This window comes from Panthera tigris, chromosome D4 (genome assembly GCF_018350195.1).
Source record: "Panthera tigris isolate Pti1 chromosome D4, P.tigris_Pti1_mat1.1, whole genome shotgun sequence".
In the NCBI taxonomy this organism is placed as follows: Eukaryota; Metazoa; Chordata; class Mammalia; order Carnivora; family Felidae; genus Panthera; species Panthera tigris.
In genome coordinates this window covers 89,692,960-89,714,558 of record NC_056672.1, presented here as the reverse complement: position 1 = coordinate 89,714,558, position 21,599 = coordinate 89,692,960, and the positions used below count along the sequence as shown (strand labels likewise).

Here is a 21,599-nt window from a genome sequence, read left to right as displayed (position 1 = left end):
TTCTGAATGTTTTTATAGCATCGGCATCATACCTAGTTCAGAATTAGGACTATTCTATGGTTCACATTCTCTGGTCTGTCCGTTTCTTTGTTCACCTGTGTGTATTCAGAACCTCATTAAACTGTAAGCTTATTCGAGGCCAGAGAACCGCCCCTCACCCTGCCTTCACCATCATGTCTATAAACTACACCACAGACCTTTATGTTTTATTAAGGTAAGATACACGTAAGAGGAAATGTACTGTTTTAGCCGTTTTTAAGGATACACTTCGGTAGCAGTCAGTACATTCACGGTGTTGTGCGACCTTACCACTGCCCACGTCCTGAGCTTGTTTCATCTTGCTCAGCTGAAACTTTGTCCCTGTCGAACACGGACTCCCCACCCCTCTTCCCACACCCTGGCTCCCACCCTCGTTGGGAGCCATCGACTCGTCTCTACGAATTGGATGACTCTAGATACCTCCCGGAAGTGGGCTCATATGACATCCATCCTTCTGCGTCTGACTCATTTCACTTAGTGCAACGGCTTCAAGGTTCACCCATGTTATAGCAGGTGTCAGGATTTCATTCCCTTTTAAGGCTGAATAATATTCTATTGTGTGTATGGACCACATTCTGTGTATCCACTCATCCATCAATGGACGTCTGGGTTATTTCCATCTTTCGGCTACTGTGAGTGATGCAGCTACAAACTTGGGTCTGCAAATACCTGTTCCAGGGTCTGCTTTCCCTCATTTTGGACACACACTCGGTGGAACAGCTGAACCGTATGGCACTGTGTTTACTTTTTCAGGGAACCGCACCCAGCAGATACACCATTTTCCCTTCCCACGAGCAGTGCGCTAGGGTTCCACTGTCTCCGTATCCTTGCCAACACCCGTCATTTGCTGGGGGTTTTTTTATAATAGCTATCCAAATGAGTATGAGGTGGTATCTCATTGTAATTATACCATGGTGCTTTGCGTAGAGCTTTGCCCCTAGTGGAGTCTCATTGCTTGAAAGCAAGAGGCTAACGAGGGCAGGGCCCCGCCTCTGGGCAGTACTGGATGCCATATTTACTTCAAGTCAGTATGGAATGTCACCTCCTTCCATTTACCAAATCTACGCATGGGTCCAGAGAAAGTTCCACCCCTTCAGCTTCCAGTAAATTTAGCTTTGGAGCACGTGGTAAGCTTCAAGATCTTTGAGGAAGAAAGCTTTCTTTGCTCCCCAAACAGAGCCCCAGGCAGGGTGGCCAGAGGAGGTACCCTGAGAGTCAAGAGATCTCAGCTGCCATTGGGTATCTGGCACCAATGCCCTGGGTGACAGAGTACGAGCCCTCACCTCTCTAAGACTCAGTTTCCCCACACTGTGCACTGAGCAGATCGGATCAGAGCAGTGGTTCCCAACCTTGACTACATACTACAGTCACCTGGGGAGCCTTTAAAAATCTCCATTCCCAGGCCTCACCTTGGGCCACTTGTAGGTAGACCTCTAGGGGGGGGACGCAGGCCTCACTATTCCCAAAGCCCCTTCGATGGTTCCAGGGTGCGGCCAAGGGCGAGACCTGGGATTAGACCGTGGTTCCCATACCTGCCTGAGCGTGTGAGTCGCCTGAGCTGCTGATCTACAAACACACCCGTCCCGGCCCCTCTCCTGGAGGTTTTGCTTCAGCAGCTCTTGAGGGGGCTGCCCGGACTCTGTGTTTCAGACACGTTCCCCCCAGTGATTCTCGACATCAGACAAATCCCGGAACCGCGGGATTGGAAACTGCTTCTTCAACCTTGCGGTGCGACCTTCCCCCTCCCTCCCGAGGCCTCCACCAGCCCGAAGCTCTGCACAGCCCCCCAATCCCCAAAGTAGGTAGTGCCCCCACCCCTCCCCCCCCAGTGAGTGAGTGCTGGCACCCCCATACTACAGCAGGAGCGCTTCTGCCCTGCGCCCCGCTTTGGGTATTCTTGGCCACCTCTGCCGTCCCCGATCCCCGTCCCCGGGCCGTGTGATTGTAAATGAGCCACAGAATGCACAACGCAGGCCGGGCGGGGTGCACGCTGGCTTGGGCTCCCCACTCCAGCCCGCCACCCCGCTCTGGCGCCGTGGCTCCAGGAGCCTGGCTAATCAGAAGCTTCCAGCGTGGAAGCACGGCTCCTTCTCCAGCGAGGCTTCTCCCAGCGACGTGTTTCAAGTACCAATTTGGTGTCCTTGTGCCTCTGATCTCGCCAGCCTTTCAGAAGTCATTCCCTTGAATGACGACAAGCAGTCTTGATACGCTGGGTTAAAAATCTTTCAATTGGGGCTTGTTTGTTTATGAAGCAACATCAATTATCAGGGATTTCCAAACTGGCTCCCTTTCTACTGGCGTCGGCATCCAGAGCGGCACCGTCAGCCGCCAGCCACGGTGACAGCCGTGTTTCGGTGTTGCTGTGGGGCCTCGCAAGTCTCGGGGGTGGGAGGGGGGCCCTGCGTGTTTGGAGCGTAAGGGATAAAAGCTCGTTGAAACACCTGTGCTCCCGTGTGCAGACGCCCCCCGATCTCGCTTGTTTTATTTGGTGGCTGTTATTTTGCAGCACGTTGTGGATGGAAATCATTATCAAGAACCCGCGCGGGGAAGAGGTGGGTTTGCGAGGCTGCCGGCCCCCCCAGGCTGCAGGGGAAACCACCGCGCTCGCCCTGCGGAGGGCGGGCAGCCGCTCTCATCAGGCGCCCGGGAGGGCCTTCTTGGCCAACTGGGCAGGAGCAAACGTAAGCAAACAGCCTGGGCAGAATGAGGGAGAGAGAAGAAAGGCAGTCAGAGAAACTGCCTTGAAGGAGAGAGCCTTTTGCTCAGGGACTCACTTTTTTTTTTTTTTTTTTTAAAGTTTACACGTTTGGCAGAAGCCAGGGGCGTCGGGGAGACTGGGAGTATTAGGTGTCCTTTGGAGAACAGTTGCAGGAATCCCAGCTCAAACCAGCTTAAGCAAAAGAAGAGATTTATGTATTCGTGTCAGGGAAATATTGAGGGGTGTGTCGGCTTCAGGCACAGCTTGATTCAGGGCCCCAAACGGTGTCTCTGGCCACCTGTCCCCCCTCTCTCTCTCTCAAGTAGGCTTTCTGTGGGCCAGGCCCCAGGCAACCCCGGGTCCCCTATCATCATCTCAGCAGCCCCAGCAAAAAGGACGCTCCTTTCTGGCAAGCCATGGTGCAGCCCCTCATTGGCCTGGCTTGGATCGGCTTGCTTGCTGATCGTGCCCAATTGCTCTGGGCACAGGGAGCCCGCGCCCTGACTGGCCACGCCCGGGCCTTCCTGGTGCGTGCGCAGCCCTGCAGCCCCGGGATGAGTTAACTTCAGACAAGTCACAAGGATGAGAAAGGATCAGGGTGGCTCCCCGGGGAGAGTTGGGACGATCAGCAGGCATCTGTAAGCTCAAGGAAGCAGCGAGCGTATCCACCGTGCACAGCAGGAGGAACAGCCCAGCTGTGCCCCTGTCCTCGGTCGGCCACGGCCACGTCCTTCATCTCAGTAAAACGGGAGGCGTGGACGCAGATCAAAGTGACTCATAACCAGTAAAAATACTTTTTTTTAATGTTTATTTATTTTTGAGAGAGAAAGAGAGAGCACAAGCAGGAAGGGGCAGAGAGAGGGGGAGAGAGAGAGAGAGAGACAGACCATGAGGGGGGAAGGGGCAGAGAGAGAAGGAGACACAAGCCGAAGCAGGCTCCAGGCTCTGAGCTGTCAGTGCAGAGCCCGACGTGGGGCTCGAACTCACAAACTCACAAACCTGATGGTGACCCCACTGAATCCCGTGTCGCAACCCACACAGCGGGCAGGTCAACTTGGGAGCTTACTGTGATGCTTGGCACACAGCGGACGGCCAATAAATGCACGTATGAATTAGAGGATGAGTGAGTCAGCAGGGAGCGAGCAATGGAATGTTCCAGAAGTTCATTTTTTCTCAGCGTTTATTTACTTTTGAGAGAGAGAGACAGAGCGCAAGTGGGGGAAGGGGCAGAGAGAGAGGGAGACACAGAATCCGAAGCAGGCTCCAGGCTCCAAGCTGTCGGCACGGAGCCCCACTCAGGGCTCGAACCCACGAACCGTGAGATCATGACCTGAGCCGAAGCTGGGCGGCTAACCGACTGAGCCCGCCAGGCGCCCCAGAAGTTCATTTTTTAAAAACAAACTGGGATGGTTTCACACCAGAAGACGGGCCCGGATTAGACCTGAGGGCAGGTGCCGTGAACACTTGGCCCTTTGCCAACCCCCCCTCCCTCCCCCCCAGAGCACCAGCCCTTCGCCCTGTCCCATCTGCCAACCCTGGTGCCATGGCCATTGGGGCTGGATGAGTCCTCGTGGTGGGGGCTGTCCCCCTTGTCCCAGGATGTTGAGCCGCGTCCCTGGGCCCCACCCATTAGCTGCTAGTACCATTTCCTCCCCTGTTGTGACAACCACAAATGTCCCCTGTGTTGCCAAATGTCTTCTCGGGTCAAAATCACCCGGGGTTGAGGACCTCTGTCCTCGGGTTTTATGTAAAGAACGGGTCCCATTGCCAAAAGGGGGGGACTGGGCCATCTGCACTAGGGATTTCCGGGAGACCTGGGTTATCAGAAGGGGGCGCCCTGTCTTTCCTGCTGGGCTCTGATCTGGGCTGTTGACTTTCGAAGGCCCTGCTCCCTTGGGTCCAGGGCTCCTTTGTGAAAGAGGGAGGGCACGGGCAGCCAGGGAGCCCGAACTCTCGAGAAGGCTATCCCGCGATCGTAGAGATGACGCTATGGCACCGCCTGCCACGTGTGAGCCCCGAGCGTGCGCCAGCCCTGCGCTGAGCTGGGCACACGCTTTGTGTCACCAGATCGTCAGCACCAGGGAGCGATCATTAGCCCCATTTTGCAGCTGAGCAAACGGAGGCTGAGAGGGTGTGTGAGTGGCCCGAGCGTCACACAAAAAAGTCCATGGTGGAGGCAGACTGTAACCAGCTTCCGTGGCAGGGAGGCCTCGCCCGTATCTCTCCCTGGTGACGCCGGAGACCTTGGTCCCCGGAGCCCCTGAGAGGCGGCTCCTGGGGCTCCACTCGCACGCGGGGAAGGTGCCGGCCCCGCTCTCAGGTGCCGTGAGGCCAGCCGGGGTCCTCCCCAGCTGACCGTGCTGTCGTTCTCTCCCCGCAGGGTGTTTTTCCTGAACGTGCCATTAGATTCTATCATCGAGCGGCTGACCCTGAGAAGAATGGATCCCGTCACGGGAGAAAGGTTTGTGCCAGGCTCCCGGTGGTTGGCCGTCTGAGGGCTCAGCCGAGACCACTGCAGGATGGGTCTGGGGCTGCCGCTGACAGAAGACTCTAGAAGGAGGGTTCATCCAGCCAGTTCCTCTGGGCAGTGCCTGTGGACCCTGTGCCAGGAAATGCATGTCCGACGCGAAATACCCTCCCAGTCCCAAGTAACAGTTCTGACCCCGGCATGGGAAGTGGCTGGATTGGGCAGGTGTCCCCGGGACGCTTCCGAAGGCCTCTTCTCGCCAAGACGCACTGCAGATGTGACTGCGAACCAGTTCACCTGGGGGCCGACCCACGGTCACGGGAGGTGAATTGTGAGCCTTATTCTGCGGTCCGGCCAAGTGCAATGACTGTGTTCGCGTTGAGACGCAGTTGAAAGTCCCCACGATCACTAAGAGCTAGAAGCATCCATCCTCCCTGGTACGCAGGCCACATTTCTTAGTCCCCCGGCCACGTTTCTGGGTCGGGACTCCGGAGTGGGATGGGGAGGGGGGGGGCAGGAAAGAAATACCAGGAATTTTCTACACCATAGGCTGATGTCTTATCCTTGGTGCCGAGGGATGGTCTCCCCGACCCAAGTCAAGCACAGTGGCCTTCATGTTGCCCCGCCCCTGGGTCCCGCCCAGCAGTGACTGACTGTGGCCCTTGCTGTCCCCCGCACTCACATTTGCTGTCACAGTGCCCCTCTCCCCCACTCGGCCACGAGCGCTATGCGCACGGAGCCAACGATCGTCCCGCTTGCCCCTCTGTGCCAGGAGCAGACATGATGCCAGAGGGGCAGCAGACGCTTGGTAAATACTGTTTGGAGGGAAGAAGGAAAAGGAGGAAAGAAGGGAAGGAAGAGAAGGAAGGAAAGAAAGGAATTTGGGGGGTAATATATTCCACTCTGTCCGCCGGTCACTGACCTGCACCCTCACCCCCGGGGCAGGGACCACTCTTCGGGTGCTCCAGGGGGAGCACCAGGGCCCCACCACGGGTGTGCACCCAGCTGGTGTGCCGTAAATGTTTGGTGGCGGTGATGGGGACCGATTGGGTCAACGGTGGGACAGAAGGCCCGTTCCCCCCCCCCCGCCCTCTGGGCGGGGCCACGGGTCACCTACTTCCCTCCTCTGTCGTAGGTACCACCTCATGTACAAGCCGCCCCCGACCGTAGAAATCCAGGCCCGCCTCCTGCAGCACCCGAAAGATACCAAAGAGCAGGTCAAGCTCAAAATGGAACTGTTCTACAGGCATTCCTCGGACCTGGAGGAGTTCTACAGGCAGGCCATCGCCATCAACGGGGACCAGGACCCGTACACGGTCTTTGAATACATAGAGAGTGGGATCATTAACCCCCTGCCCAGGAAGGTCCCCTGATGGCTTCCCAGGGAGACAAAGTCAGCCCCCACCCCAACCTCCCGAAACCTCAGCCAAGCCAATAAAGTGTGCTGGGTGCAGTCTCGGGTGTCCTGGAGGGGAGGATGCTGGAAGGCCGCCCTGTTTCGGGGCCTGGGAACACAGGGCGGACAAAGCCCAGGGAGGCAGTGGAGCACAGCAGGGCTCCGGGCTGTGCGCCCTCGGACGAGGCACCGAACCCTCGGAGCCTCGCTTACAGCCAAAGCCGGGGTGGTGACCGTCCCTGCGGGCGGGGCGCCCGGAAAGCCCTCAGCCAAGTCCCTGGCACACGACCAGCTCTCAATAAATGGAGTTTTAAAGAGCCACCACCTCGGGGGCCCCTGGGTGGCTCAGTCGGCTAAGTGTGTGACTTAGCCGACGGCGCCCCGCCCGCCCCCCCGGCGCCCCGCGAGGAGATGGTTTTTAAATTTCACCTGCCCTTTGCTAACTTAAACAGGAACAGCCACGGGTGGCTTCGTGGCCGCTGTGCTGGACTTTGCAGTTCCAGGCACATGGGACTGTTTCTGAGGATGGGCTAGAGCCGCTTAGAAGGCCTGCTTTCAGGCAGCGCCTCTGGGGCCGGCACGGCTGACAGCGCACGGGTGTAGACAGCAGGCGGACGGCACCGTGCACTCCTCTTCTGTGGGCTCCCCCTCCTCCCATTATTCCCTCTCCTCGTCACGTAGGCGATGTGCCCATCAACAGAAAAGCACGCTGAAGCCACAGAGGGGAAGGGACTTGCTTAAGGTCCCCTGGACCCACGGCCACACCCGAACCTGGTGTTCTGGAGCTCTCTGCCTGTGGGGCCTCAGCGGGCCGGGCCAGCGGGGCTCTGGGGATGCTCGCTCGGGTGCTCCGGGCCTCACCGGTGAGGCCCCTTCTAGCCTGGGGTGGCCCGAGTCCCTCTGGCAACGATCCGATCCTGGTACTGGCCGTGGTAGCCAGTAACCAGGACGGCCAGTAGCTGGTACGCACGGGGCTGAGCCCCCCACCCCCCCGCCCCTGCCTGCTCCCCTGCTTCTGCGGGCAGGGCGTGCCCCAGACCTGCCCCTGTCGGGCCTCCCGGGCCTGGGCCCTGTCCCAGAGGTGGCCTGTCTCCTCGCCTCCGCACCTTCCCTTCGGCTGGGCGGCTCAGCCCTCAACCCTCTGTCCTTGCCCTGTTCAGGCACCGGGTACCGCCTCCTGAAACTCCAGTCGGGGGCCTTCCCTTCCCTTCCCAGTCCCCACAGGAAAGAGGGTGTCTACCCTGAGAGTCCCCCCCCCCCCCCGCCTCCCCAGGCAGCGGGCCCCTGCCCGTTGTTCCAGTTCCAGACCACGGGGCCAGGTTGCGAACGCTAACCCTTACGCCTGCTCTACCCCTCTGCCTGCCGGATCCCAGAGAATGTGGTCTCACTTCACCTGAACTCCCCACAAAACACCATTTGGACATAAACCCTTAGCCAAAGACTTCATAAAACATTCGCTTCTTTAGTTTATGTAGTAATGCGCGTTTTGCGGATGACCTCCTCTCTGGGCCCGGCCACACCGTTTCCTCTCCGCTTCCTCCACCCGCCGTCTGCCCCATCAGAGCAGTTCTGTGCGCTCTGAGCCTGCTCTGGGAGGCAGGTGATGTCCGCCATGGGTATGGGCCGTGTACCGAGCAGCCTGGGTCCCCGTGCTGCTGTGTGATCCCGGGCAAGTTCTTTCACCTCTCTGAGTCCTTGTGAAATGACAGCAGAATAGTCATTGCCTCCTAGGCAATGCTGAGCGAGAATTGCGGGACCAGCTGATGCATATTAAGGCCAAAACTAGGGCAGGACACACAGTGCGTGCTGTCACTCTGTCTCACCTAATTCACAGCTCCCCCCAGAAGTCAGAACTATTTTTATCCGTAGGCGAGGACACTGGGGCTCAGACAACTTAAAAGACTTGCCCAAGGCTGCACGTGGCAAGGAGGGCTCAGCCCTCCAAGTGCGCTCGGCGGGGGTAGGGGTGGGGGGAGGCCCTGGAGAGGTCGTGGGCACCTGCTTTCTCGGCTGTCTGTAGGGGTGGCTCGGGGAGGAGCTCCACGTGGACCAGTGTCGCCGAGCGGCTGCGCCGCGATGCTTCGTTGAGATGCACGCGCGCGCGGGTCACGGGCGCGCCCCTCGGGTGTCCGGCGGCCTGGGGAGCACCGCCAGGGTTGGCCCAACACGCTCCGGCTGTAGATCGTGTAGATCGCTTCCCCCGGAAACGACTGGAGCAAATGGCATTCATCGCCTCCCGGCCACCGCAGCCCCTCCCCCGTCGCTTTGCACAGCAAGGCTTCCCTGCCCCTCCTCCTTGGATTGCAGCCCTCTGCCCCCGCTCTGGCTGCAGTTTATTAGCATCCAGTTCCAGCCCAGGCCACGCTGGTTCTCGGGCCGCGGGGCCCAGAGAGGCCCAGTCCCGGGCTTGGAGGGCAAACGTCCCGCTGATTTCTAGATCCCCCCCCCCTGCCCTTGAAGCTAACCACTGAGGTCTGACAGAGGGTAACTTGGAGGGAACAGCTCGCTTTCCGCCCTGTCACTAAAGGAGCGCCTCGGTTCCTTTCCAAGCGCGTTTATCGGAAGTTGTCACCACAAACTGTCCCCTCCACTAGCGCGGGCCCCCTGGCTTACGGGGCTGTCTCTGTGCCTGTCTCCTTACCCCCCACGACTCCCCGGGCAGCGGAAATCCAGGTGGTGCCAAGGGCCCTTCGGGGTGCCGCCTCCACAGGTGTTTCTGCTGCGGGACTGGGGTTACACCTGCTGGTCACCCTGAGCCGGGCCAGCCAGCTTCTCTGTCCCAGGAATCTGGGGAGAGAACCGAGGGTAGACGCCTACTCTCTCCTCTTGCTCCTTGTAGGAAGCAGAGGATACCTGGGGTCTGCCCGGCCCGTGCACAGCACAGCCGCAGAGAGAGAAGCAGGCACAGGCCACCTCGGGCACTCAGCGGGCACGGCGTGCCTCCTGTGTGCCTGGCACCGGGGATGGAGCAGAGGAGGGAGGAGGACGGCATGTCTGCCCTCGTGAAGCTTCTATGTTGCAAAGATGAAGGAGAGAGAGACGAGAGAAAAAGAGAGACCATCTGATTTCCGATGGTTCCTGACTCCCATCTCTGCCCTCGGGTCCCACGTCTTCCCAGCATGCTCCCCTTCTTTTGCTTCAGGGGTCAGACCAGGTTCTGTGGCCCAGTGGTGTGGTTAGGAGCAGACTAGCTGTGCGCCCAGGAGGCAGGGGAGGCAGGTGAGGCTCCGAGGCCAGGACTCACGGCAATATCCTTGGGGGAGGTGAAGGTGACCCGGAATCTGGGCTGTGAGGCACAGGTGAGGATTCAGAGGCACAGGAAAAGTGACGTATTAGCTGGTCGTGGAACATGCTTCCATTTTTAAAAATAGAAAAAATAACTGTATTTGTATCATTGCAGTGTTACCTGTAAGATACCCAAACGGTGTCACATAGGACGCGGAACTCCTATCCTTGCCACAGTAAAACCCTTGAGTGCCATTCACTAGAGATGAGTAGAGGCAGAAGTTTGGGGTGGATGGATGGATGGACGGACAGACGGACGGACAGACAGGCGGCAGTGGGGGGGGGGGAGGTGGGCAGATGGATAGATAGGTGGGTATGAGCACCAACGAGATTGTATTGTATTTACTGCCCTGTAAGCTCCCTTTAAAACAATGTGGTAAGAACACTAAGCCTGATGAGATCTACCCTCTTAGGAAAATTTTCAGTGCACAATACAGTATAGGTCGCTGTAGGCACGATGCTGTCTGGCAGCTCTCCAGAACTTTCTTACTGCGTAGCTGAAACTTCACACCGGTGAACGGTAATGCCCCACTGCCCCTTCCCCAGCCCCGCCCCTGCCATTCTGTTTCGAGAGGTTTGACCGGTTCAGGGAGCTCCTGTAAAGGAGATCATGCGGTCATCTGTCCTTCCGCAACTGGCCATTTCTCTTAGCGCAGGGCCCTTCTATGTTGTCGCGTCTTGCTTGTCGGTGCCTTGCTTTAGCAAAACAGCTCCTGGTTTTTTTTCGCCAGTAAAGCTCTGACCTGCTGGTTTCGTTGGTCATTCCTTCCCCCGAGGGCAAGAGGGTCCAGCTCAGGTTTCACAGCTGCCGGGTCACTTCCATTTAACCGCAAACTGGGTTTCGGTGAGGCCCCAGGCGGTAGAGTCCGGTTTTTCCTATCAAGCTCCTATTTCCTGTGCAAATCTTTTCCAGCCGATACTGGGCCCGGAGGCCAGAACGAGGACATGGCAGCTAACTTCCATGTCACTAGCCAGTGACGCACCAGCCCAGGACGCTCCACTGGTCTCCAGGTACAGAGGCGGGACCCCACGTGCGGACCCGTTCACGGGCCCAGGCAGGAGGTACCGGGGCCACTGCACCTGCTGCTTCGCGTTCATGGGGAGGCCGCACCTGCAGATAGGCGGGCATGAGGACCTCATCTGCAGCGACAACTTTATGCTGTCTACAAGGCCACTAGACGGCAGAAATTCTGTCATCACAGGCAGTGGGGGGCAGAGGCGCGAAAATGAACCTTCTAGCCACTAAAAAAGCAACTTTATTGAGATAGAATTCACATACCTTAGAATTCATCCACTCAAAGCGGATAACTGGTCTTTAATATATTCACACAGTCATGCAACCATTCCCCCTAGTTTTAGAACGTTTTGTCAGTCCCAAAGAAACCCTGTGCCCATGAGCGGTCACCCCCTTCCCCCATGCCCAGCCCCTGGCAACCACTAGGGTCCTTTGTGTCTCTCTCTGCATGTGTCTGTTTTGGACATCTACAAATGGAATCCCACAGCACGTAGCCTTCTGTGTCTGGCTTCCTTTGCTCAGCATATTTTCAAGGTGCAGCCGTGGCGTAGCGGGGGTCAGCTACTCAAGTGGAGTGTCTTCTCGTGTGCTTACTGGCCATCTCTAGACCTTATTTTGAGAAACTGTTCAGGTCCTTTGCCCATTTAAAAACTGAGTCGTCTTTTTATTACTGAGGAGTTCCTCATATATCCTAAGTTTTTGTTTTTTTTTTAACGTTTATTCATTTTTGCTCGAACCCATGACCGCGAGATCATGACCTGAGCCGAGGTCAGACACTTAACCACCTGAGCCACCCAGGCGCCCCAACCTTAATATATTTTAGATAGAAGTCCTTGATCAGGTGTACAACTTGCAACGATTTTCTCCTGTTCTTGTTGCCTTTTCCCTTTCTTCTTTTTTTTTAATTTTTTTACATTTATTTATTTTTGAGAGACAGAGAGAGATAGAGCACAAGTGGGGGAGGGGCAGAGAGAGGAGGAGACACAGAATCGGAAGCAGGCTCCAGGCTCTGAGCTGTCACCGCAGAGCCCGATTCAGGGCTCAAACCCACAGACTGCGAGATCATGACCTGAGCCGAAGTCGGATGCTCAACTGACCGAGCCACCCAGGCGCCCCACCTTTTCCCTTTCTTGATGGACATTGGTTGTGGCACAGAAGTTCTTTTTTTTTTTAAGTTTATTCTTGAGAGAGAGAGAGAGAGAACACAAGCAGGGGAAGGGCAGAAAGAGAGAGAGGGAGACATAGAATCGGAAGCAGGCTCCAGGCTCTGAGCTGTCAGCACAGAGCCCGATGCGGGGCTCGAACTCACGAACCGTGAGATCATGACCTGAGCCAGTCTGACTCCCAACCGACAGGGCCACCCAGGTGCCCCAGAAGCTGTTCGTTTTGATGAAGTCCCATTTATTTTTCTCTCTTGCCCCTTGTAGTTTTGGCATTGCATCTAAGACTTCACCGGATCCAAAGTCACAAAGACTCTCCTATTTTCTCCTGGGAATTCTGTAGTTTGGGCTCTTAACATTTAGGTCAGTGGCCTGTTGGGAGTTAATTTTGTTGTCGGGTGTGAGGCTGGAGCCACCTTCATTCTTTTACGGGTGGGGATATTCTAGCCACTGAAGAATGTAACTTGTCCCTCAGCAGCCCGCTGGGTGAGGCGATCTGTCCAGGGCAGCCGTTCAGCAGGGGTGGATCATGGGAAATGCTGGCTAAAATGAAGAGTCCTGGGCTTCTTCCCTACAGATCCAGAATCAGCAAGTTTGTGTCGGCCTGGAGATCTGTTTTGCTAGCAAACATCCCTTGTCGATCCGGGGTCTGTGGGCCTGAACCTTGAGGTTCGCCGCATTGTTTTTGTGGAAGATCCTCACGGTGGGAACACAAAAATTCAAAAGTAACCGGAGACTTCCATATCTGGCAACGTGGCAGATGAGGTATCCTGATGACCCCTCTGGACACAAAGCCCTAGTGGTGATACTCTGAATGAAATAGGGGAAGAAAAAAAAAAAAACCTTCTAAAATTATAACCGAGGTGGCAAGAAAAATTGGAAATACACAGAGGCGGAAAACGACAAGAAAGTACCAGTCCAGAGACGGGTGAGCCCGGCAGACGCCCAGAGCTTCAGGGACAAAGGTCTCTGCTGGGAGAAGGGCCAGCGCAGCGTCCCCACAGGTCTGAGAGACCCTGGGAAGAAAGATTTGCGACGCGTTGAATACACCAGGCAGGGGTCGGGGCCCAGAATAGGTGAAGGACTGCCACGGATTACCAAAACCCAAGCGGCCAAGTAGAAAAGAGGAAACAGACGGGAGCAGGTGTTTCACACGAGAAAACGGGAACGGTTAATGAAACGTGAAAAACGCTTCCCCTTGTCAGTCATCAGAGACCTGCCGATCGATCACAAAGTCACAGTCACAGCCACAGCGAGGCCTGCTCTGCCCGTGCACACACCCCCCACTAGGTTTCGACACACAGAGCAAGGAGGGGACTCTCTCCCACCTGCCCGGCCAGGGTGGGGAGGTGGGGGAGGGAAAAACCCGTCTCCCCACTCTGGAGACGCCACTCTGGAGCCCTGCGAAGTAGCTTCTACGCCCGCCACCCTGGGACCTGGTGGTTCCTCCCTCCCCACGGCGTTTCCAGGAGAACCGCACAACAAAGACGGGTGCCCGGAAGCTCGTGGTTCTAATCGTCGGAGCCCCGAGCTGGAAACGGCACACGTCTCCCATCAATTGTGGTTTGTTTTTGTTTTTTTTTTTTTGGTTTTTGCTTTTTTAAGTTTTCATTTAAATCCCGGTGTAGTTAGCACGCAGTGTATTAATATTGGTTTCGGGTGTACCACCTATCGACCCAGCACTTCCCTGCGTCACCGGGTGCCCGTCACAAGCGCCCGCCTTCATCCCCGACACCTGTCCCCTCATCGCCCACCCACCTCCCCCCTGGTCGCCTCCTGTGTGTCCTCTTCAGTCTGTTTCTTGGTCTGCCTCTCTTTTCCCTTGGCTCTTTTCTGTTTCTTAAATTCCACGCGAGGGCGATCACATGGTATTCGTCTCTCTGCCTTATTCCACTTGACATCACAGCCTCCCGCTCCACCCATTGGTGACAAATCATACGCGACGAGGTCAGCTGTGGGGGGGCCCCTGGCCGAGGACGGGCGCGGGGACCCTCTGGGCCGAGGCACCCATCCGCTGTCCGCCCGCATGGTGGGCACACTCACAGCTCCACACCGATGGTTTGTGGCCTCTGTTGTACGTATTCTGTGTTGATCTCTAAAACTGAATACGTTTGAAACAGGCTTAAGTGGCAACACCCACAGGTGACCCACGAGAAACAAATGAGAAAGGCACGACGGGGCATTTTGCACAAGGAAACGTGAACAGCCAATCAAATGCGCCAAGAAAGCTCAGCCGTGTTGGTGGCCAGGAAATGCTCACTGTCGGGGGGATAGTGTCACCCGCTCCTTCGCTGGCGGCAGTCGAAACACCTGCCTGTTCCTGTTCCCGAGAGGACGTGAGCAGTGGGGGTGGCGGGGAAGGCGCGGTGGCGTGGGACAGCGTGGGGGCCCCTGGAGAAGTGGGGTCAGTAGCCTGGGTGGTGTGAGTTGATAAGCTGAGAACCCTTCCTGCCGCCCCTGTGCGACCCGGGCCGGGCCCCACTTTGGGGGGCAGTTTCGCGCCTCCGGGGACACGTGTGGCTGCCAGCCTGCGGATGAGGCGGACGAGCAGAGAGGACAGAGTCAGAGAAGCGGAGCTGAAGTCACCCCTGACTCGGGGTTCTGCCGCTGCCATGATCTGTACGTTGTCGGGGTGACGGTAACCCCCACAGCCCACCTGAGCCGCAGGACTGCTTCCGGTGAGTCTCACCGGGGCAAGTGGCGGGCGGGGGTGGGGGGGAGGCTTCTGCTGAGAGTGATGCTGAGATCCATCTGGAAGGGGAACCCCGGGATTGGGGACATGACCACAGAATGGGGTTCCAGCCCGCTGCCTCGGCATTTTTGGTTAAAATCAAATGGTCCCCTCATTGTCTGCTGGGCCATCCTACCGGTAAGGACCTCCTGGTTCATCAGCCGTTGTCATGGAGCCCCGGGTGACAAGGCTGCCGAGTGTGGTGGGTAGAGCGCCTGACCTTCAGCGGCTCGGTGCCCCCATGGCTGGGCCTCTGCTCTGTCCTGATCTTGTCACCTTTGACGCCTGGAAGGCCAATCGCTTGGCAGGAACTCTGACCTCACGCCCGGCCTAAAGGGGACGGTCACCACCGAGCTGCTCACTGACCCCAGCGCCCACCCCTTGTCGTTAGCCTGAGGGGCGTCCTCTGGCCTCACGGAGCCCGTTCCCGAGTGCTGCCCATCTGTCCCTTGCGCTGTCATGGAGGCCGTGCTGGCACTGAGCACCAAAGGCTACTGCGGCCTGAGGCGTCAGTCGGCCACCATCGTCGTACAGGATGGCGTCTAGGTGTCCTCGCCAGGGTCCCCCAGCGGGCTCCCACGCCCGCAGGCTTCCCTGCAAGGCCTCTGGTCTCCCCCCTCTCAGCCCAAACTCCCTGATTTCCGCAGCCCTTTGGGGAGGCCGCCGTGTCCCCCCATGGCAGTGACTGTGACTCCCCACGTGGGCGAGGCCGAAATCAACCCCAGTGTTGACCTAGAGAGGATGAGGGGGGTGAAGACAGATCTGGATGAGGGAAAATTCCGTCTTGTGAGGCTGCGGGTGACCTTAGCAAGGCCTCCTGGCCATCAGAGACGCTCCCCCTTAGCGAGGGGGACGGAACCAGTCTGCTGGCCGACGGGATTCCAGGGAATCTGGGGATTCAGGTCTTTTCGGGTCCTCCTCCCGGATCTGAGCTACCAGGAGCCCGGCTTGAGGCCGGGAGAGCTTGCTCTGCGTGCACACTTGTCGGCAGCTCCCGGGACGTCCCACCAGCGCTGTGCTACCTCTTGCCGACTGACCGGCAAGTGAACCGATTCCGGAATCCCATCTCGAACGGCTGCTCTGTAGGGCTGCCTCTGGGACCGATCGCTTTGCTTTCACTGCCCCCAGAACAGGCCGTGAGAATGAGCTGTGATCTCAGGTCCCTGCTCCCCGAGGGGGTGTTCATTTCCCCCGCACCTCTGGGTGCGGCCAGGCGAGCCCCCTGTGCTGGAGAAAGGCCTCAGACCCACAGAGAGCCATCGATCTCGAGGCAGGAAGCTCAAATCCCAGCCTCGGCACCCGGAGCACGGTTACCGAAGCCGCGGACAAATTGAACAAAGACAGGAGAAGCAGAGAGAACAAAAGACATTACATTTAGGGGGGAGATTACTTAAAACCATGGAGGCCAGAAAACAGTGGAACCAGAATTTTAATGTGCTGGGGAGCTGGGGAGAAGAAGCAGAAAATTTTCCCCCTTGCTATATCCTGTGAAAATCTTCTCCAAAGATGGGAGTGGGGAAAAAAAAAGAAAAAAAAAAACCCATACATATGAACCACTTTAAAAAAGAAAAAAAAAAAAAGAATTAAATACGTTTATCGGGCAAACACAAGCTGAGCAAATCGGTCACCCGCAGGGCTGCACCAGGGTCGTTGCTAAAGGAGCCATGGACACGGGGGGCAGGGAATGCTTCCTGGATGTGCAGGAAGGGACACCAGCACTGCGCACTGAAGGTTTGTGACCCTCCAGACTCCTGTGCCCAAGCCCCGAGAAGATACAGCGGGGACCTCCCGCGCTCCCGCCGCTCACCCACACGGAGGCCGCCCGCAAGCCCAGGAATGAAACCCATCCTGTGGGCACCTCCGCCGTGCACTTCCCAGACCCCCGAACCCACTCCCCAGATCGCCAGAGCCAAGATGAGCCACGGTCTCAAAGTACCGTGTGTCGGGCTGATCGCCTGTGTAGAAGGAAAATCTATGGCAAGGGGCCTGAGGGCCGGGGGGGCGGAGACAGAGTGGAACCTCAGCTACCTTTTCCATCCCTTAAAAGCTTCTGTACTTTATAAACTTTTAAATATTTTCCACTTTAAATATTTATCACTTCCGAGCAACACGGTTTGTTTTTCTGTCAACCCTTGCTTTATTTGGATCCCTTGTTCGTTTACATTTCATGTAATTAGTGCTGTACTGGGTGTAAATCGGTGATCTTAATTGCTTTTCATTTTCCCAGCCTAGTCCATCTTAGGTTTCTGTCTCCTGTTTTGGGTTATTTAAAAAAAGTTCTAGTTTTCCCCTGTTTGTTAGCTGAATCATACACCTTCTTATTATTCTTCAGGTGGTTACTCCTGCCTCGTCTCAGAACCTCGGGACTTGGTGTCCGCCCGCCCCTTGCCCTCCAGCTCTCCAGTCCTTGCAGCTTCTTGGATCTTCCTTCCACCCCCCCACTCACCACCCCCCCCCCCCCGCCCTTTAGCATTTCCTTTAGTGCTGATCTGGCGGTGATGCGTTATTTCCCGTTTTTGCCTGAAAACATCTGACTTTTCATTTCTTTAAAAATTTTTTTTTAATTTTTTTAAATGTTTTTACTTATTTTTGAGACAGAGAGAGACAGAGCATGAGCAGGGGAGAGGCAGAGAGAGAGGGAGACACAGAATCTGAGGCAGGCTCCGGGCTCTGAGCTGTCAGCACAGAGCCCGACGTGGGTTCGAACTCACGGAGTGTGGTATCATGACCTGAGCTGAAGTCGGACGCTCAACCGATTGAGCCACCCAGGTGCCCCTCTTTAATAAAAACTTTAATGTTAATTTATTTGTGAGACAAAGAGTGTGAGCGGGGGAGGAACAGAGAGAGAAGGAGACACAGAATCGGAAGCAGGCTCCGGGCTCCAAGCTGTCAGCACAGAGCCCAACACGGGGCTCGAACTCACGAACTGTGAGATCATGACCTGAGCCGAAGTCGGGAGCTTAACCGACTGAACCCCCCAGGCGCCCCTGTACTTTTCATTTAAAGGGCATTTTCATGGAGTTGTGGATTCTAGGTTGGTAGCTGCAGTCTTCCCGCCCCTCTGCAGCCCTCCCACTTTCCCGTCCGCATCCGGAATTCTTCTTGAAGCCTTACTACTGCCCCTTTTAAGGTACCTTCTCTTTCTGCTCCTTTTAAAGTGATGTCTTTTTCTTTGGCTGCTTCAAAGCCTTCTCTTTGCCTTTGATTTTCAGCAGTTTTACTCTTACTTTGAGGAGGGTCATTCATTTTCTCATCCTGTTCCGTCTCTCGCTTTGCTCTCGGCAGGGCTCCGAGTTACGAGTTTGTCGCTGCCGAAATCCTGCAATCAGAACTTCGTTTACAAACTCACCAGGTCCTACGTAGCTGACGTCGCCGAGGACATACGGTGTCCCACGCCACACCGAAGCTCTGATTGCTTCCTCTTACGTTCCTCGTACCTTTTTCTGGAATAAACCAAAGGCACACTGAATGGATTCTGCCGTACTTGCTACCGGCGTTTCTTTAACACCCACAGCTCTTGCCTCCTCCTCTGCTCGTGCCTGGGCATTACTTACCGCTGCTGGTGATGGTGCTGGGCCTGAGGAGGTTTCTAGACTTTGCTACAAACCACGTGAACCTGACAAAGTATGCACACAATATACAAACAATTCTGTTATTTATTTATTTTGAATAAAAAAGTGGCCAAGATAATACTGCGGCTCTGCATACAAAACACCACATGTTCGAGGTCGTTCCACATTTACAAAACTGCCGTTATGTACAGCACCGGATATTCACAGCAACTTTACTAGAAGCATACGAGCAACTGAGGGGCGTCCAAAGTGGGAAAAAGCTAAAAACCAACCATCTTTCATTAACTGCAAAACCGGCCAACCAGCTGACCGGTAAAGGAAACGAGTGCCTGTTAGGTTTTCCTTCTTCAGCAGTGACTAAAGAGACTGCCCCGCAGGGCTGTATGCCGACAACACACCCTCCACAACCTCCTCTTTGTTTTTTCTCCGCTCTTCTCCACTTCAAACTTGTCCCGGCAACCTTTGCCCTAGTATTAAATAAAAGCTCAGGACACTGGGATATGATCTTCAGGAAAAGGCGGCGAACGAGTGCTGATGATATGGCATGGCCTGGTTCAACCCAGGAAGCCCAGTTCGAACCCAAGCGGGACTCTGGCCCTCTTCGGGTCGGCAGTCTTTGCAGTTTTGAACGCGCTGGAAAAAGGGAACCATGCTCCGTCTTGAAGGTGGCAGGAAGTGACTCATCCTACGCATCAGGAGCACCTACTCCGTGCAAGGCACTTGACATTAGGTGCTGCAGGAACTACCAAGATGAAGCAGACGGTCCCTGCCCTTGAGGAGCTTACAATCTAATCATGAACACTATGTACATATATACAGTGCAGAGAAGCAACTAATGTTTCTGGATGCGGGGTATTCCAGGCCAAAGGTGTTCCTGTTCTTAAAGTTTCCTTTAAATGCCAAAAGTCGAAACCACACCACCCAACCAGATGGTAAGCACTGAGAAACTCTCTCTCCATAACCTGAAGATTTTAGATGCCTGTTCTTTTCATTAAAAAAAAAAAAAAAAAGTCCTATGTGAACATACATATAATTCAAAGCTGAGCACGAAGATTAGCACAGGCATTGGGTAAACATAAACTATGTATCACTATACACAACACACTAATTTTTCTATGCGGTCTTGTTTCTGTATAAACAGGTTTGATATTCATGTTCCTTTCGTAAAGTACAAATCTGAGTCAAAGTCCTGAAGAAGCCATAATAACCCATTTTTGCTTTTAATTTTGCATTAGCACCCAGACCAAAGCGCGCGACACCCCAGCAGTCTGGTCGCCAAACGTAAAACCCATAAAGCACGAAAGTGTCTCGTAGCCATTTTGCCACCTCTTCCGGGGTCCAGCCTGACCACCTTACGGGATCTTTTTGCGAGAGTAAGGGGATGTCGTGAAGGCTAGGGAAGCAGATTTTTACCATGGAAACGAACAAGATTTAGAGTGCCGAACTTTAAATGAACCTCCCCGGCCCAGTTACGGCAGCTCACCTGGACGGGCTCCGCCTGTACCGTGTCGGGAGGCGGGCATCATCTTGCCTTCTTTTCAGCTCCCGCCCAGCCTGGAACGAATGGCACCGCCGTGTTGGCCATCTGAACAATCCTGCCCTGAATAAACTCATTCACCGACTGGGACCTCAGGTTGTATATTAAGACCCGCCCCACCCCGAGTATAATTATAACTCAAAAAAAAAGCAAGGTAAGAAAAGCTGAGTCACCTAATCAGATAAAGACACTGGGGGAGAAGCAGTCATATTCTAAAAGGAATAACTTCTTTACAGCATATTTTTTTAACAGCCATTCGCCCCTTAAACTGATTGGTTTCCACAGCAAGTTTTCAGAAGCAGCCCTGCTCTAACACAGAGTACATTTGCAGAGGGAGGCCGCAGCCTGCCTACCAGACTCAGCCTGGCTAGAAGGCTTGATACTGATCTACAGCAGCACCTGGGAAACGAGTGCCCAGTCGTCTGAAAAACCCCGCTGTTTCATCAGGACAGTGACGCTATAGTATTTCAGACCATTAGAAACAACTCTGTATTTTGCAAATTTGACTTAATTCCACTTAAGGACAGTCAGATTTCACATGCTCTGTAATCACTTAAAAAGTTTTTTTAACGTTTTTTATTTTGAGAGAGAGAGGAAGAGACAGAGAGCGGGGAAGGGAAAGAGAGGGAGACAGAATCCCAAGCAGGCTCTGTGCTGTTGGTACAGGGCCCGATGTGGGGCTCGATCCTATGAACCGTCAGATCATGGCCTGAGCAGAAATCAGAGAGCCGGGCACTAAACCGACTGAGCCACCCAGGCGCCCCGTGATCACTTTAAATAGCAGGTATCATCTTAGCAAATGTGAAGATCATAACTCCCCAAACCTTTCTTAGCCTCAAGAAAGAGCGGTTTGAAGTTTAATAACTATCAGACCTGAGACACACACCTACTCCGCTCGAAGCTGTGCATGCTTCCACTAAGGACTAACATGAAAACAAGTCACCGCAGTTAGATCTTTTACAGGCACCCGTAAAACCGACAACCTTGAGGGACGAGGTTAGATTCTTGAGACACGCTGGAGCCTCACCAAACTGTGCAACTCCACGGACACACTTGGGAGCGTGTGAGCAGAAAGGTGTGTTCGTGATTGATCACGGGAGCCACGCGGACGCCCTCAAGGGTCCACGGGGGGCTAACATTAAGACATTCATTCATTTCTCTGCCTATTGGCTGTTTTCACCACCCAATCTCTTTAAAAAAAAAAAAAAAAAAGGGCAGAATAGATCTTTCCCTTGGAAAAACTTAGGCCGGCTGACTTCTCATACAACCCGTTCGGCTTGGCGTCACCAGAAGTTCTGCTTGTCAGGACAATGCTGGCTTGGGGACGGGGGTGGGTAGAGTAAGGACCTAACATTTAGCAGACTCTACCCCAAAGCCCAGCCAGGAGCTGCTGAGCACTCTGCCACGGAAATAACCAAGAGTTTCGAAGAAAACCAGATACGGTTTACCAAGCTAACAACTAACACTGTTAGCCTTAGAAAGAAGTCACCGTGTGATGCCATCTCTTCTGGGAAGGGAGACCTACCGTGTGATTTAATTTGTACAGATTTTACCACTGATCTGTCGTTCTTTCAAGCATGAAATCTGCTAGCTCTGGACGTGTCCTAAAGCTGAGAAAACCAGAGGAAGGGAAATCAAGAGGAAGGACAGGCAAGAGAGAGGAATCAGGAACAAGAAGGCTCTGGACCTGGACCGGTGG

At 55.1% G+C, this 21,599-nt stretch overlaps 1 protein-coding gene across 4 annotated transcripts in view; it reads left to right on the top strand.

The window, feature by feature from the left end:
• Nucleotides 1-6,917, top strand: part of AK8 (adenylate kinase 8) — a 127,833-nt gene extending 120,916 nt beyond the window's left edge. For all 4 annotated transcript variants that reach the window (XM_042965119.1, XM_042965121.1, XM_042965120.1 and 1 more), the window contains 2 exons: nucleotides 5,118-5,198; nucleotides 6,340-6,917. In XM_042965119.1, the coding sequence (XP_042821053.1) occupies nucleotides 5,118-5,198; nucleotides 6,340-6,577 (319 nt within the window). In that variant the 3' untranslated portion in view covers nucleotides 6,578-6,917. The remainder of the gene's footprint in view (nucleotides 1-5,117; nucleotides 5,199-6,339) is intronic.
• Nucleotides 6,918-21,599: the final 14,682 nt, after the last annotated feature.